This window comes from Terrapene carolina, unplaced genomic scaffold (assembly GCF_002925995.2).
Source record: "Terrapene carolina triunguis isolate 2854851 unplaced genomic scaffold, T_m_triunguis-2.0 Scaffold105, whole genome shotgun sequence".
Lineage (NCBI taxonomy): Eukaryota > Metazoa > Chordata > Testudines > Emydidae > Terrapene > Terrapene triunguis.
The window spans coordinates 2,793,882-2,810,611 of NW_020664456.1; the positions used below are offsets into that span (position 1 = coordinate 2,793,882).

Below are 16,730 nucleotides of genomic sequence, written 5' to 3' on the forward strand. Positions count from 1 at the left end.
GTTTCTTTAGAGAGAGATCTGTCCTACAGAGGAAGGATGGGCCAGTGGTTGGGACAGTGGAAATATGGGTTCAGTTTCCTGACCCGTCTTGGTTCCCCATCTATAAAATGGGGTGATAGTACTTTGCTACCTCTTGGGGATGTTGTGAGGATAAACTCATTAAAGTGCTTGTTGGCAAGGCATGCCACAAGTGCCTTACGTAGATATGGGCCAGATTATCAGATGGTGTACGTTGGAAAAGCTGTACTGAAGTCAATGGCTCTATGCCGGTGTACACCAGCCAGGGCTTAGTCCATAAGTGGCCATAGGGTACACTGGCTCACGGTGTTAAGGGTTCTGGGCAGGTAGTGTTCCGTCTTGCCTGATCACTGCTGTCTTTGGTTGCTGAAACTCATGGATAGGGAACGGCTTGGATGAAGAGAGCAATGCTGTGGATAATGGCACTCCGGCCTCCAAAGCCCTACTCGCGGGGATGGTAGAAGCTGTTTGCTAGAAACCATAAGGTGTTCTAATATTATGGCAATTATTGAAGCATAAGTAGAAGATAGACAAACAACCTGTCTCCTTTGGATTCAAACGTGGATTACAGTGCAGGGTCTGGAATAAAATGAGGTCTCCACATCACAAAAGCACCCTGCGGCTTGTCAGTGCCGGCGGACACTGCTGCCCTCAGGAATGGAAGAGCAGAGGGTACTCCATGTCGGTAATGAGGGGCATTGGCCAGGCGGTATGGGACCTGCTGTGCTAGAATGTTAGCTCAAGCTGCAATTGGGGGTCAGGTTGCTTTGACAGAGCTGGGTGAGAGAACATGTATAGAATACTCCTCATTGCTATGCCATATCTCAGTAAATTCAGATGAGACGCTTGCATTCCCAAGCCCTAAATAAATCCACCATAATATTTTTTTTTTGTAAATCTATTTTTAAAAAAGGGGAGAACCCCAAAGCCAGCCCTCCCTGCAGTTCCGTGACGCTGCTCTCTGTATGGGCGAGCACCATTTCTCCAAGTTCATAAATCCTTAGTTAAACTTAATAAAACGTCACAGGACCAAGCTTTCTCTGTTAGGCTATGACACAGAAGTGGAGAAGGAAAAGTATCTCCTGCTCGTACCCCCTTCTTCTAACAATTGATCCTTCTGTGACTCTTTCAGTTAAAAGATTTATGGTGGACTTTCTGGGCAGAGAGTCAAAATGATACTGAAATGAAAATACTATGAAAACAGAGATGGGGTAGGAATGTTCTGCTTTCGTGCTTGACTTTTTTTTTTAAAAAGTCCCCTTCCCCTTTATGGAAGAGTACTGTAGGATTTAAGGGGGGTAGCCCTACCAGGTTGGATCAACTAAAGGAAGGTGCAAGAAGTCTTCTAGTGTAAAATTGAGATCAGCCTCTACAGGACATTTCTTCCCACCCGCAGGCAGTTAGTAAGTTGCTTTAAGATCTGAAGCCTCTGGTTATTTTCCTCCCAATCTGATGTAAGTGTGGCTTTTCTCCCTGTTCATATAAATGGAATAACACAGGTTTTTTTAATACCAATAAACTCTTTGGCTTCAGTGGTATCTTGTGACAGGGAATTCCACCAGTGAATTATGTATGAATTGAATTAGGTGTTAATGGCCAATGTGTGTTAACTTATTATATATGAATTTGTGTATCAAAGAATTCCTTTTGTCCATTTGAAATGTATTGCCTCTCAGTGTAATTAGATTTCTCTTTGCTCTTGTATTGAGAGAGGATAAATAGGAGGGTCTACTTTTTTCTGTCTGCCTTTCCATCCTACCCCCGTCATTACTGGCTTCCTATTTGCCCCGACTCCATTTCAACATCACATAGTCCCTCCTCCCACGTCTCCTGTCCGGTTATCCTTCTCCGTTCTCAGCCTTCTCTTGTGTCCTCCCCTGTGGAGTGCAGTGCTGATCTGGCACCTTCATAACTCCCCACTTTTACACTGCATTTTGGAGCCAATTTCGGTTGAACTAGATCCCACTGAATAAAGTGCCTGTGCTGTTTTATTATGATGGCAATGCAATAATCATAATTTATGTTTATGTAGCACCTTTCCCACAGATGTGCCTTTACAAACTGCAAGCCTTATTGGGCCTGGTCCAAAGCCCATTGAACTCAATGGGGTGTCTTTCCATTGACTTGGATGGGTTGAGGATTAGGCCTGCATTGTGCAGCCACTCAATGGGAGAAGTCTCCCCCTTGTATAGTGGCTGTGCACAATATCAGGCTCTGCACTCTCCTGAACAATAATAATTCACATCTTATGTAGCACTTTCATCAGGAGATCTCCAAGGGCTTTACGAAAGAGGTTGGTATCATTATCCCCATTTCACAGATGGGGACACTGAAGCACCGGAGACATGATGTGACTTGCCCAGTGTCACCCCACAGGCCAGTGGGAGGAATAGACATCCTGAGTCCTGTGCTGTATTCACTAGGTCACACAGCCCTCCCATTAGATTTCCCTCTAATCTGGCCCAGCAAATTGTGCAGCTGGCATTAAGTGCTGTGGCAGCATGCACTGCGCGTCCTGCTTCTGATCACGTGAAATTTAAGATGTATAAATTTATGTCACATCAAAGGAGCCTGCCCTCTCTACCCCCGAAGAGAAAAGCTGCTGTGTGTCACTGTACAACACGCTTGTTGTCTATAAATCACTTGGCTGTGTTACATAGCCCTTGAAAAATGTTATCAGCGCATCCTGCGCTTAAACCTGTCCTTTAAGAATGAAAGGTCCTGATCATTCGAATCACATCATTAATTTGCCTCCGTTATGGTGCTGGATAAATACAACTGAGTATCTGGCTCGCTTCCAAAGCTAGTCAATGAAAACTATCTGTGGAATGCCCCGGCTACAATAAATACAAACTGAAACCATTAGGTGGAGTGTTGACTGATAAGCCGGCCCCAGATTTGTCCGAGGAATGGAGTTTTATCAAGGTAAAAGAAAATAAATCTGCACACCAAATGCGCAGCTATTGAAATGGGACCGTTTGGAAACATCTTATCACCTTCAGACGTAAGCAGCTTAGACGAGATGGCACAGCATCTTGTCTTTCCTTCAAAAGGATTACTCTTTCCAATGAAGCGCTGCACGGAGCACTGGGCTTCACGAGCGTTGACCCAAAGGAGCTCTGGTTCAAGTTCTAGACAAAGAATCAGGCTTGCAGCTCTTGCGTAGGCATTCGCTCCTATTGAAGCCAGTAGCTCTCCCATGATTGGGCCGTTATGTCTGGTGACCAGAAAAGCTGAACTGAATTGTGACATGATTGTCCAGGGCAGCTCCTGCGCCTGAGTGTGAGCTGAAGAGGCCGGCTATCTGCTTCTCTCTGCACTCTGAGGCAGGACACTTCTGTTGCAGAGCCAGTTCGGAAGCCCCCGTGCTCTTGTGAGATCATAAGTTCTGCTCCACTTTGTGCCCGAATCAAAACTTTGGATCCTCAGACCCTCCAACTTTGTAGGCTTTTGGAACAAGAACCAGAGCCAAAATGTGCAAAAGGCCTCTCATTTTTACAGTGGGTCAAACCAAAATACCAGATCTGAACAATCTCAAACTCTGGCGCAGGGCCATGCATGTGTTTTTTGGACATTTGGAGCCATAGCCAAAATTTGCAGCTTGGGGTCCATCTCTTTTTAATAGCACTGGTCCAAAAAAAAAAAAAAAACAAGATTTTTTCAGGGGAAAAAAAATAAAATTTCAAAATTTTCATCCCTCAAGTTTTGAAAAATAAATTCTTTTGTTTATTTTAAACCTTTCAAAGTTCAGAATGTATTTATTCATTTAGTATTTATTTGGTTTGAGAAATGTTGACCAGGTCTACTTAGTACTATGAGACCAAACTTTAAAGAGGTGCTCTAAAGAGACAGAGCGTGCAGCCTTGCCTACGTGGCAATGGGTTTGCCAGTATATCTATACTGACATAACTAGTGGAGTTCTTCTCCTGGTATAGTTAAACCACCTCCTCGAATGACGAGCTATCTCAGCAAAATGAGTCTTTTGCCAGTATAAGCTGCATCTACATGTTGTTGTTTTTTTTTTTTGCCAGCGTAACTCTCTTGGTTGGGGTGCATGTGTGGTATTTTGGGCGGCGTGTGTTTTTTTTTCCTCACTCCAAGACAACACAGCCATGCTGGCAAAACTTTTTAGAGTAGACCAAGATTTAGTGTAAGTCTTTGGAATCCAAGAGTATCTGTCAGCCCTGTATAAATTGCTGTAAAGCATTTGAACGGTTCCTTGTTTTTAAGGAGCTGGTTTTATGAAGTTGGCCTTGGAAGGACTGATTTAATCCTACTTGTTCAAGTGAAATGGGAAGGACTTATTTGTTTTTTAACTATATTGTGGCTTGACTATGGGAGATGCTGTTTTTCGTTTGTCTTGTAGCCAGAGGACATTTTTGTCACTTCATTATAAAAAAAAAAGAAGGCATTTGACTGCCCTGACTTGGCAGGATTCGAATTCAAGCATTCCACAAGAATGACCAGAGTTCCACATGTTCCTTGAACAGGCCAGATCCTCCGCTGGTGTAAATCAATGTAGCTCTGTTGTATTCAATAAAGCTATGCTGACTTACATCAACTGAGAATCTGGTGCCTAGATTTTAATCACCTTGGGGACAGTTGTTTATAGATTAAGGTCAAATCCTGTGTTGATTTATATCCTATGCAACTCTGTCTGCCCAGAAACTGGTCACTTTGATCTATCCTGGGGTAATACCATTAATTTCAGTTGTTTCTCCTGGTTTCCACCTGTAGAATTGGAGGAGAATCAGGCCATTTTGGTTTTGGGGGGGACCATTTTGAGCATTTCTCTTTGGGGAAAGGGAGTTTTTGTGACTCTTTCCTTCCTTCATTCCCCATCCTGAAATTCTAGGGCAAAACCCTGGCCTGAAAAGGTACTTGCCAATCTTATGTCTTCCAAAAGGTATCCTCCAGGGTGTAGCAGATGTTTGTTTGGCTGCCTGGCTGATTCTAATTGAATTGGTGCAAAGTCCTGGGTTTCACTAGAACAATTCACGATACCAAAACTCTCAAAATTTTATCAAGCTGCAGATGTTCCTGGAAGTGAGCAAAGGAGGCCAGTTATCTTGTCCTTGCTGCGCTCTAGGGCCGGACACTTCTGCCCTAATCTATAATTCCTCCTAGCCTGCATTTTGATCTTTGCTTTTTGTGGAATTTGACAGACATCTTACAAACTAGATCTTTTGGTTTACACTTTTTTGTTTGTTTTTTTTTGTTTAAAATCAGGTTGCAAACTTTATTTAAACATCCAGTCTGGCCACAAACATTGTAATAACATAAGAACGGCCATACTGGGTCAGACTAATGGCCCATGGAGCCAGTATCCTGTCTTTGATAGTGGCCAATGCCAAATGCTTCAGGAGGAAAGAATAGAACAGGGCAATTTCAAGTGATCCATCCCCTGTCATCCAGTCCCAGCTTCTGGCAGTTGGAGGTTTAGGGACATCCAGAGCATGGGGCTGCATCCCTGACCATCTTGGCTAAACGCCATTGATGGACCTATCCTCCATGAATTTACCTAGTCCTTTTTTGAACCGTTACACTTTTGACCTTCACAATATCACCAGGCAATGAGTTCCACAGGTTGACTGAGCATTGTGTGAAGAAGTATTTCCTTTTGTTTATAAACTTCCTGCCTGTACAAAACAGATATGAAAAGAAACACACAGCCATTTTCCCTCGAGCCCAGACAACACCTACTCACGAAAAACTATCCTAGCCTGAGCCTTCGCCTGTAGCCTCTATCGACCAGCTGTTCTCCCAGTTCGTAGCAGAGGGTGCTATGAAAAATACCTTTGAAAAAAAGAATGAACTGTTTTAATATACCACACACGCAAAAAAATCCTGGCCACAGGTTCTTTGCTTTATTGCCACACTCTCTCCTTTGATCAGGATCCTCACTTGGGAGTCTTGGCAACTCAGAGGCGATGGTTTTAGTGTCGGAATAGCAGAAACTTTTTGTCAAAGGAAACAAAGGGTTTTGAAGAAAAATAGAAAAACATGAACTTTTCCAGATGTGTGCAGCTTGCGAGGGTTTGCCTCGACAGTCACGACTTTGGGGGTTTTGAGGGGATATTAGTAAGCATTAGGGGTTACCCTCAAAACTGAAACCTAACCCTCTATTTGCATATGCTGGAGGCTTGTCATCCTTATTCAATTAATACACGAATCCCAGTAATCCAGCCCTAAGTATACACTGCATACTTGGGTGAAGCTTGCAGAACGGGGCTACGCTGCTTGTTCAGACTGTGTTTTGTTAAGACTTCTTTAATCAAAACACTCATTCAGATAGGGAGGCCCGGCTGCATATTTTGGCATTGCTACCAAAAGGGGGCGGGGGCTGATGTTGATTTCTTTTTCCTTTAAGTGCTTGGAAAGTGACTATTTAACTGGTGTGGAAAAATAAATAGAAAACATACACGGAGGTCATGACTTCTCCGGGATTCATTGAAAGCCTTTTAAAAGGGATAAACATCTCCCCCCTCAAGGTGTTTGTGAGACACATGGCCAATGTTTGCAGCCATTTTTTCCCCCCCATTAAGCTTAAATTCATGACAGTGAGGAGGGGGAGAAAGGGGTTGGTTCCGGTGCCCAGTGTGAGCAGAAATGGCATTAGACTTTCTACAGTCCCTATAAGGTCACAACTCCAACCTTGAACAAGCCAACTGCTTCACTCTGGGTACTTCTGTTGGGGTGGAGCACCATTGACATCGCTGGTGCTTGGTGGAGATCTTGGGCTCTACCCATACAGGGCTCCTCCTAGGATCAGAGCCTGCTGGAGAGCTGGGATCAGGCCAAGAGCTGCCCTCCTCCTCCCCGGACCCCCTGACAGAGGGACGAATTGGTCTGTGAGATCTGTCACGTTCTGGTCCTGCAGAAGCAGTAATGGAGCCTTGAGTTCCCTCCCCAGCTCTTGCTGCCATCCGCATTCCGAAATATATTAGAGATTTATAAATCTAGATGTTTCAGTGCCACTAAGAGGCCAAATGAAATGAGAGCAGTTTGGGCTAGTGGCTGGCACACAGGCCTGGGAGTCAGGCACTCCTGCGCTCTGAGCCTGCCACGGACACTGAGTCCCCTTTTCCCCACAGCAGCTGCTGCTCTCTTCCTCTCTCCCTCCTTTTCCCACTTTCTCTTGTCTTTCTCTCTCTCTCCCTCCTTCCACCTCTGTATCCTCCCTCCCATAGGGTTCCTGGTGGTGCCGCTGAGCCCTGCAACACCAGGGTCATCGGAGCAGGGCCTTCTCCTCCTCCCTTGTTTTTTTCCTGCTACTGCTGTCTCCAGGGAAAAGGGACACAGACTTACTAGCCAGCCTGGCCTCCGGCTGCTTTTCAGCTGAAGGGGTGCGGGAGGACGAGCTGACTTTGCTGAAGAGGCAGAGAAGACTGAAAATATGCCCCTTGCTAGTGGAATTTGTTCCCCCATGAAAATGGATGTCAGCCTGCACCGCACAACGGGTTTGAAACACCTGGTCTCGATAGCGGCACTAAGAGAGGTGAGCTGGCCAAGGTCTCAGGAGCAGAGCTAGGAACGGAACCCACGCTGTATGACTCCCTCTGCCGTTCCCGACTGACTAGGCCGTTTTGTCAGCAGAGAAGCAGGCAGGTGCCCCCGTACCTTGCGGTACTGCCAGGTCGCTTCCTGCCTTCGAAAGGCAGACTCTTACTTAGCTTCAGTAAAGGGCAGGATGGAAAAGCCGTCGCCGGGCTGGAAACGGTGACTTAATCAAAACCGTAACGCCGCTTCCCACCATGCTCCCTGGAGCGAGGCTAGGGGCAGCTTGGCTGGGGAATGAGTGGACACCCCAGGGTAGATGTGCCTGGGAGAGATTGTATTGGTTTTACTGAACCTGTCTCCAGCTGAAAATTGCAGCTTTCTGACGGAACGTAACGAAGGGTCTGCCCTGAGACGTTGTTCTGTGCTGGGTGGGTGTGTGGGACTGAAATCTGATTAGCAGAATCGTGAATGTGTTTAGTATTTTGAGATTTCTGGTCAATGCAAGTACCGGGCTAGATTTATGTGTCATGTTAAGGCTCCTATAAACCTCTCCAGCAACCTGTATGTCAGAAGATCCCCCTGGTGGGATCAAGCTGGTTTACCTGCTCTGGCTGTGCCCTCTTCCACCTCCAGCATGTCCTGGATACGTCCTAGACACCTCGCCCGCTGCTTCCTCAGGCCTTTCCCCAGTTCTACACAGCCTTGCACCTTGCTTAACCACTTACAGCTGTGCAAAGTGGGTGTGAAAAGTCACCTCCAGTGTCAATAGAGGCATAGGATGGGACCTAGTCCAGTATCTAAATGGTTGCCTGAGAGGTAAGAACCCCATGCCTTGCAGATGTGGGATAATCGACCCCATCCTGCTTAAGGGAGAGCAGATTTTGATTGAGATGAAGGGGTAACTGAGTTGATTTCTCTCACTTTGCATAGAAAATCCTTTCACACCCCCGTCAGGCTTCTGGTATTTTATTTTTCCTGTTAAAAGTCACTAATAAATGGAGGATTTATTTGGCTGGTGGCAGGGCGTTAATCTGCATCAGTGCCCTGGGCGGCACACCACTGTGCATAGCTCCTTTACGGTTTCCTCTTTCTCCATTTTGCGTAATGACCCAGGAGTTGATCTGTTTGGAAGCTGCCAACTTTGGGCCATACCAAATTAATTAGCCGCCTCTTTTCTTGGCTATTGAGGGCCCTTTCGGAAGGAAACTCATGGCTCCTGGAGCAGAAACGGTTGAGTCAGCAACAGTCATCATTTCAGCAACCACAATCCCATGTCGGTTTTATCCTTCTCTTGGCTACTCTTATGCTCACAGTCCATTCGGCGTGCACTATTGGAATTCTTCACATTACAGGGTAAAGTAACCATAGATTGTTCAGCCAGATGTTAGAAATGTCCATAAATCAGAGGAGAACAGGTGTCTTCCAACTCCAAGTAGTATATTTTGTAGCACTGGAGTAAAAATACAATGCCCCATTGACCTTTGTTAGCAGTAGAGTCCCTTCCCTGTATAGGCCATGATAACCATTACTTAAATGTCCGCCTCTTGCTGCAAAACACTGGTATAAATTGAGAGCAGCTCAGCTGGGCTCAATTTGAATCTTACATACTATGACAGGTTGGCAGCCTTTAGAACTCTCCTTGGGGTCTTTAGAATCCTGTTTGAGCAGCATTGTCAATTCCTGTGATTTTAATCGAAAGCGGCCTGGTGCTCGGTGTTTTGCTTAAGGCCCTGGATTTCAATATAGCAAGGTTCTAGCCTTTATGGTTGCAGAGAAAAGCTAGGAAATGTGAAGTCTAAAGGCTCAAAACCCAGAAGGCCAATAAAAAGTGATGTCTTATTAAAAAAAAAATCCCATGCTCTTTAAGACAATCTATATGATTTTGGAGGGCTTGATGCATGATTTTTTTACCTCGCTGGCTTGGAAATACCGTTTATGGATGCAGGGCTCCTCTGACATGTCCTGTTAATTGAGGAAGGATGGTCTGTGGTTAAGACTGGGACGCAGGAGATCCATGATCAATTCCCTGTTCTGCCACTGACTTTCTCTGACTTTGAACATGTCACCTAGTCTCTCTCTCCGCCTCAGTTCCATGACTATAAAATGGGGATACCACGTGAGTTCTCTGTTTAGATTGGGAAGTGTTTGGGGCAGGTACTGTACCTTACTCTGTGTGTGCGTGTGTGTGTGGTGCCCAAATGGTAGGAATCAGGAGTTTGAACCCCACATACACGTGAAGTGGGATTACTGCTGAGCCGTAGTATAGGTGAGTTCAGTTAGCTTTCAACCAGGATATAAAGGGGGTTGGAGGAGCCTCTCTGAGGCAGAGAGAGGGAACTAGAGTCTGGGACAGAGGTTCTTCAAGGAAAACCCTAAGGACCACCTGGCCTGGGGAAAATGCTTAGTCTGAGGTTTGTGTTTGAGTGTTGTACCAATAATGCCCACCTCAGGAAAGGGACTATATGGTCTCCATAGTGCAGCAATGATACTTGCGTAGACACTGGGATGTCTTCAGTAGGGTTTCTCTGTTTTGACATGGGGGTAACTGAGAAGAATTTTTGGGTCCCTGTCCCATTTTCGTTTCCGGGGCTCGTCCTCCCGAATCACAGATGGAATAAAGCTTGAAGGGCAATAACACTGACTCACTCCTCATCTTCACCCCGCCAGTCTCACCCACAGCTCAATCCAGGTGAGAGATGTTCCTGCGTTAACATCTAACGGGAGCCTGCACTCTTTGCACTTGACTGATATACGGAGGCCCAATTCCTATGAAAGCCTTTGGGCCGAACTCATCTGTGACTTTAAAAAGGCCTGATTCTGATTTCATCCGTACTGGTGCAAGGCTACTGATCTGAATGGAGTTAGTCCACATAAAGTAACTAGAGCAGGGGCCAAATAGGGTGTAAGTAGTTTGGGAAATAGAGCTAAGGGTAGCTTGTCTCAATAGTGAAAATTGCACGATGCTGGTGTTTGCTGGGCCTGATTTTGATTTCACGCTGGTGTGAATCAAGAGAGGCTCCATTGTGGTCAGTGGTGTTCTACAGGGGTAGATGAGATCAGGAGTAGTCATTTCTATTGTGGCAGGAAAAAAACAACTAACTGGAGACTATAAAAAGACTATAAGTATAGGTTGGGCCTGCTTTGTTTTATTCACCAGTGAATTTGGCTTGACGTGTCTGCACTTACACGTGTCTGAGGTAATTGTTTTCAGGCCGATTTGGTAAATCTCTGATTCTTTGTGTCAGTCCCAAAACTCCTCTAAACATTTAAAAAAAAAAAAAAAAAAAAAACCCTGAGAAAAAATGTACTTCAGTGTTTATAACATCTCAGTTCCATCATGGCAGGAGCTAGGCCATTATCCCGCTCTGTGTTTTGCTTCCCGTTAATGATACTGCAGGACGTTGTGCTAACGTAACATGTTTCCTCTGTCTCAGGACAGATGTGGAGACCGAGTGGCATTCTGAAGCTTTACACAAAGGCTTTTATACTGACCGCTGTGGTAGAACCCAGCACTATTTCCAGATAACGTTTATTGTCACTCAGGCCTAGGGTGACCAGATGTCCCGATTTTATGGGGACAGTCCTTATATTTGGGGCTTTGTCTTATATAGGTGCCTATTACCCCCCACCCCCTGTCCCGATTTTTCACCCTTGCTGTCTGGTCACCCTACTCAGTCCTGTAACCTGGGGACCTTCTTTGACTCGGACCTCTCTCTAGTTCCTCACATCCAGGCGATGGCTAAATCTTGCTGCAGAGCATTTATCCTCACAACACCTTTGGGAGTTTGAGCATTGGCCTGCTAAACCCAGCGTTGTGAGTTCAATCCTTGAGGGGGCCACTTAGGGATCTGGGGCAAAATCAGTACTTGGTCCTGCTAGTGAAGGAAGGGGGCTGGACTCGATAACCTTTTGGGGTCCCTTCCAGTTCCAAGAGATAGAGAGGCAGGCCAGCTCTATCGTTCCCATTGTACAGATGGGTAACTAAGGGCAGGTCCACACTGGGGCGGAGGATCGATCTAGGAAACGCAACTTCAGCTACGAGAATAGCGTAGCTGAAGTCGACGTTTCCTAGATCAAACTAAATTTACTTACTGCGGGTCCACGCGGCGCAGGCAGGCTCCCCCGTCGACAGCGCTTCCTCCTCTCGGCGAGCAGGAGTTCCGCAGTCGACGGGGGAGCCCTTCTGGGATCGACCTATCACGTCCAGATGAGACGCGATAAATCGATCCCAGAAGATCCATCTCTACCCGCCGAATTGGGCGGGTAGTGTGGACCAGCCCTAAGGCACAAAGAGACGAAGTGACTTGTCCAAAACCATACAGGAAGTCTGTGGTGGAGCAGGGACTTGAATCATAGAATATCAGGGTTGGAAGGGACCTCAGGAGGTCATCTAAGGGGGAGGGGGGAAATAAAACCTGCCGGCATAATCGCTCATGTGCACAGTGCTATGCTGGTGAGAGACGCTCTCCCGTCGGCATAATGCTGCTACATGAGTTCTCATACAGCGGCACAGCTGTAATGCCTCTGTAAGCCTGCACGTGTAGACATGGCCTTAGTCTCAGGCTTGCGTCCTAACCATTGTGCCATCCTTCCTAAACCCCCCACTGACTTCAGTGTTGCACAGTCATGTCTGCAGAACCCCAGTACTGCAAATTCTTATGTACATGCATAACTTTATTTGCCTACCTTCTGACTGGGAGTGCTCACCCGGGTAGAGCTACACATGTAGGAAAGGGCTTGTCTACGCATGAAAGTTAATCTGGAATAAAGTAGGGTGTGAATTTAAAGTGAATTAACTACTCCATGTGTGGACGCTCTGACTCTGGAAGAAGAGTGTTGTATTCCCCTTTAGTACCAACTTTGTATTCAGCTGGCCAGAAAAAACAGTGTGATCACAGGTTCCAAAATTATTGCTGTCATACCACACTGCTCTTGGGCTGTACCCCATTCTGGTGCCCACACCAGAGCAATAGGCCTCCCAGGAGGCTGAATGCTTTGCAAAGGCTTCACACTCAGCTCCCACTTGTCTCCTGCAAAGAGCGCTCTCTCCGCATATTGCTTGGCAATGGGTTTCCTGAATATTTAAAGTCTGCTTGTGTACATCAACAGCAGGGTTCGATCCCAGGACTATCAGCATCAGTCACTACTGTTTCAAGCTACAGAAGCAACTTGCTTAGCTAGTAGCATTAGTAGACTGTTCTCTTTTAGCAGCTCAGCCAGTAGAGGGGTTGGCAGCATAGTACACATGCATGCACCACTAGGTGGAGCTATATCTACTTTATCTTGAATCCAAACAAAAAGTCTTCATGGGCCTTCCAGGGAACACTTAACAGGGGGGCATCCAATCCCCTTGCTGAATTCTTGAGGTTGCGCTTTTACAATAACAATTTGAAAAAAAAATTAACTCCCGACGATGGTTAACAGCTTGCTAATTGCATGGAACTGTTTCTTGAGTTCCTGATCCCTGTCTGGTGGTTAAGGAGGCAAAAGGCTCCATAAATCAGCAGGAGCAGCTGCCTCCTTCGAGCCAGGCATGGCGTATGTCACAAACTGTAGAAAGGAACTGCGATATTGGAAGAAGTGGAGATGATTAATGGAGCAGACGTCGAGGCTCGGAGAGCGCTTGCACTACTGTGTATAGTAGCTATGCATACTTCAATCATTTATCTTCTCTCCTCACCCTCCTCCCTCTCTTTCCCAAGCGACAGGGCAGTCATGTTAAGTGTGGTGGCCATTAAAAATAGAATAATTTACAATGTGCTTAAAGACCCGGCATGGTGTTGCCAGTGATGACGCTTAAATGGCCCTTCCTCTTGTTCTTTGGGAGGAGAATGGAAAGGGAATAGGAAACCCAATGCTTGATTTTAAATGACTGCTCTGGCTTCAGCAAACCCTTTCCAGCTTAGGAGGAGAAAATCTGGGTCCCTTTGGCATCTGCTGTTTGATCCGTTCATTGTCATGCCAGGCGGGCATCTTGGGTGAGATGAGCAAAGGATAGTTTAATGACAAGCCAAGAGCAAAAAATTAAATACAATTAACAAGGCAATGTGTATCTTGATTCTACTAGGCTGGATTATAGCTGGGTCTATGCAGGTGGGGTGGAAATATGATGCACTTAACTTTCTGCTTGGGCCAGAGCTTCATAAAATCACCTATAACCCTAACCCTAAAACCTAAGTCCTTGCATTTCCTGGACAGGTGGGGAAGGTTAGCTCCAGCATCAATGCTAGGCTTGCTAAGCGGGTGGAGTGAGGGAGGTCCACCATCTGACATAGCCGATCCTGCATCAGTATTTTGCATATGGCACTAATGGACCTGCTCTGGAGGCATCTTCGCTAATTCCAGATCAGGATCTGTATGCTTCTATACTGCCTTCGTTGCCTTTGGGCAATGGGTGGAGAAGAGAGATTTTTCCACTTCTAGGTACTGTGCCTTCAGACATTCTTAGATCTGCCAAGATATCATTTCGTTGTCCAATTCAACTTCTAAAAGCTCCCGCACCTCTGGCTAAGCTCCATTGTTCTGATACCCATTAAATATGGAATCTTGGTATACAAGGAAATACAAAGGCTTGTAGTATTTATGTAGAACCAATTGATTTATGGCTTTCCTTTACAGCAGAGAGCCAAATGCAGAATGGCCATTATTTACTCAAACCCAGTTCAGGGGATAGGAATCTTTAACGGCCTTTGCCCCTTCCTTGAGATCTGAAGCTGCTGTGCCTTCTGCTCTTGTAGCCAGTAACGTTTTTTTTTTTTTGCCTCTCCAACATCCTCAGATAGTTACTCAAAACAAACACAAAATGAGTCCAGTTTTGAAATCCAGTGACGTTCTGTTCATTTTTTTTGTCCTTCTCTTTATTTTCCAGTTTCACATTCTCCTCTGTACTTCCCAGTTCAGTCCCAGACCAGTAAAAATGCCATGTTCTTGTGGAATTTCCTGCAATCTGACACGGTTTGCACACCTTGTTTGCAGTGCTGGGAAGTTTGGGCAGCTTAGATAAACTTGGGTTAAGATTCCAATGTTAATTCCAGTTAATCTGGAATAAAGTAGGGTGTTGGATGCTTGGATGCTTAGCTGAACCAACCAAGCTTTATTTCTTGTTCTCCCGTCCCAAGCCCCCTGGTTTCCCTCTGTCTGCCTTTGTATCTGAACTGCAGTATTTCTTTCCATTGCAGCTCCCTAACTTCATCAACACAACGCTCCCTCCACATGAGCAAGTGACGGCTCAGGAGATAGACAGCTACTTCCGACAGGAGCTCATTTACAAGAGGAACGAGAGGATGGGGAAAAGAGTGATGGCCCTTTTAAAGCAGAACACAGACAAGAGCTTCTTCTTTGCCTTTGGAGCAGGTATGGAACAAAATACCCTTGTTTGTTTGCTTATGTGGACAATGTAATTGAAATCCAATGGGGGGGGGAGGGGAAGAGGGTTCTTCACTGTAAAATTTGGCCTTCAGTATAGAAATCTCCCTCTTGGGAATCTCCTTTGAGGCAGAAGGTCCTTGCTCCCTGACCTATTTCAGGACCTGGCAGTGATGTGGATTGAAACATAAACTCTTTGCACTTACACAATTTATTTTAAATGCCAACATATGTTCACTTATTGTTTCCCTCTTATTGTAAATCTGCTCATTTCTTAGAGACTGAGTCAGGACATTCTTGGACTTTACTAGTAGAGTTGATACATGCCAGGCTACTTAGCGGCCTTTCAAATCATCGCAGACTATCTTCAGTGTTCCTTAGAGTGCTCCGGTTTGCTCCCGAAAGGGACTCTATACAGTAAAGATGCCTGCAATAGACTGCTACAATATACACCACTGCCCTCTTTCTTTTTTGAACAGAGTAGAAACTTTTCTAAGGTGAAAGCATTTATCTTTCTAACTTCTAAGGCCCCAACTAAGCATGAATTTAAAGTTAAGCCAGTGCTTAAGTCCATTGATTTCAAGGCAGTTAGCGATTGCCATATTGAAAACCAATAATTGATTCCTACTCTGTGTTTTCTTGCTCTTAGTCAATTTGTAATCCATGACGGAACTTGGCCTCTCACCTCGTGACTCTTGCAAAGGATGTTGGCAAAGGCCACTCTTGCGATCCTTACTCAGGCAAAGCTTCCATTAGCATCAGTGGAAATGTTTGCTTGAGAAGGACTTCAAGATTTGGTCCAGACCTTCCGTTATTCCTTGTTACAGTATGGACACATTTTGATTTTTTTTCTCAGTTCATCTAGACTGAATTTTCTCTGGCACTTCTACTCTCCCATTCCTTGATGTTTCCATGTCTTTAGAAATCAGTTTTGCCTAGCTCTCCTTGCGGTAGGAAAATGCACTTTTTTAGGGGGAGAGAGAGAGAGAAATTGAAAGGGATGTGTCAGATGTTTAACAGAGCAAAAGTGGTAGAGTAAAACTACACAAACAGGTACTTGCCACACATCTCTTCCTAGCAGTCATGGCTGAACTGTGGAAGTTCAGGGCTTTTGTTTAACATCTGAAATTGACAATCTGAAGATTATCCAAACTAATTGGGGAAAGTGGCTAAAAACTCTGCAAGGAGACAGGTTTCGCCATGAAATTTTGACTACGGCCTGGTTTTGACTATGTTAGAATCAGCCTTTGTCACTAGGCTTCTGCATCCAGTTCTGTCTGCAGCCAGAAAGAACAGATACATGCAAAGGTTTGGGGGAAATTTCTGGTTGTTGTTTTTTTTTTTTAATTTAATTCAAGTGTCAGCTTTCATTCTTGCAACTCCTTTAGAAGAAACACATTAGCTCCTCACTGAAACAGCGTTTATTATGCTGCAAAAGATAAGCTGTTCCATCCCAAAAAAGGATCTCCCCAACTTTTGCGCTCATAGTTTCTGATAACTTTAATCAGCACTTGATTGATTATTTGCAGAACTGATTGAAAATTGGATTTTTTTTCCCTATGGGAAAGTCCAATATGTCAACTTTTTATTTTGTTGATTTTTTTTTCTTCAGAACAAAAAGTTTTGAAAAATTTCATATTGGAAATGTTTGTTTTGGTGTGCTCGACCAAATGGAAACAACTTTTGTTTCAAGTTCACCGTTAAACTATATCTCTCTAAGGTCCCAAGGTGCCTCTTGGGAGTTGTAATTCTGATGCCGCAAGTCCTTATTCTTTCTATGGGCTTGGCTCCAGGGCTGATGTACAGCTCCCATGATGCACCATGTGGCTTGGTCAGAGGTCACAGTG

The 16,730-nt window shown here is 45.2% G+C and overlaps 1 protein-coding gene across 1 annotated transcript in view; it reads left to right on the forward strand.

Moving 5' to 3' along the window:
• LOC112102840 (metalloprotease TIKI2) overlaps nucleotides 1-14,918 on the forward strand; it is a 235,049-nt gene extending 220,131 nt beyond the window's left edge. Inside the window, exon 4 of the mRNA XM_026651894.2 lies at nucleotides 14,697-14,918. Within this exon, the coding sequence (XP_026507679.1) occupies nucleotides 14,697-14,918 (222 nt within the window). The remainder of the gene's footprint in view (nucleotides 1-14,696) is intronic.
• The last annotated feature ends 1,812 nt before the right edge of the window (nucleotides 14,919-16,730 follow it).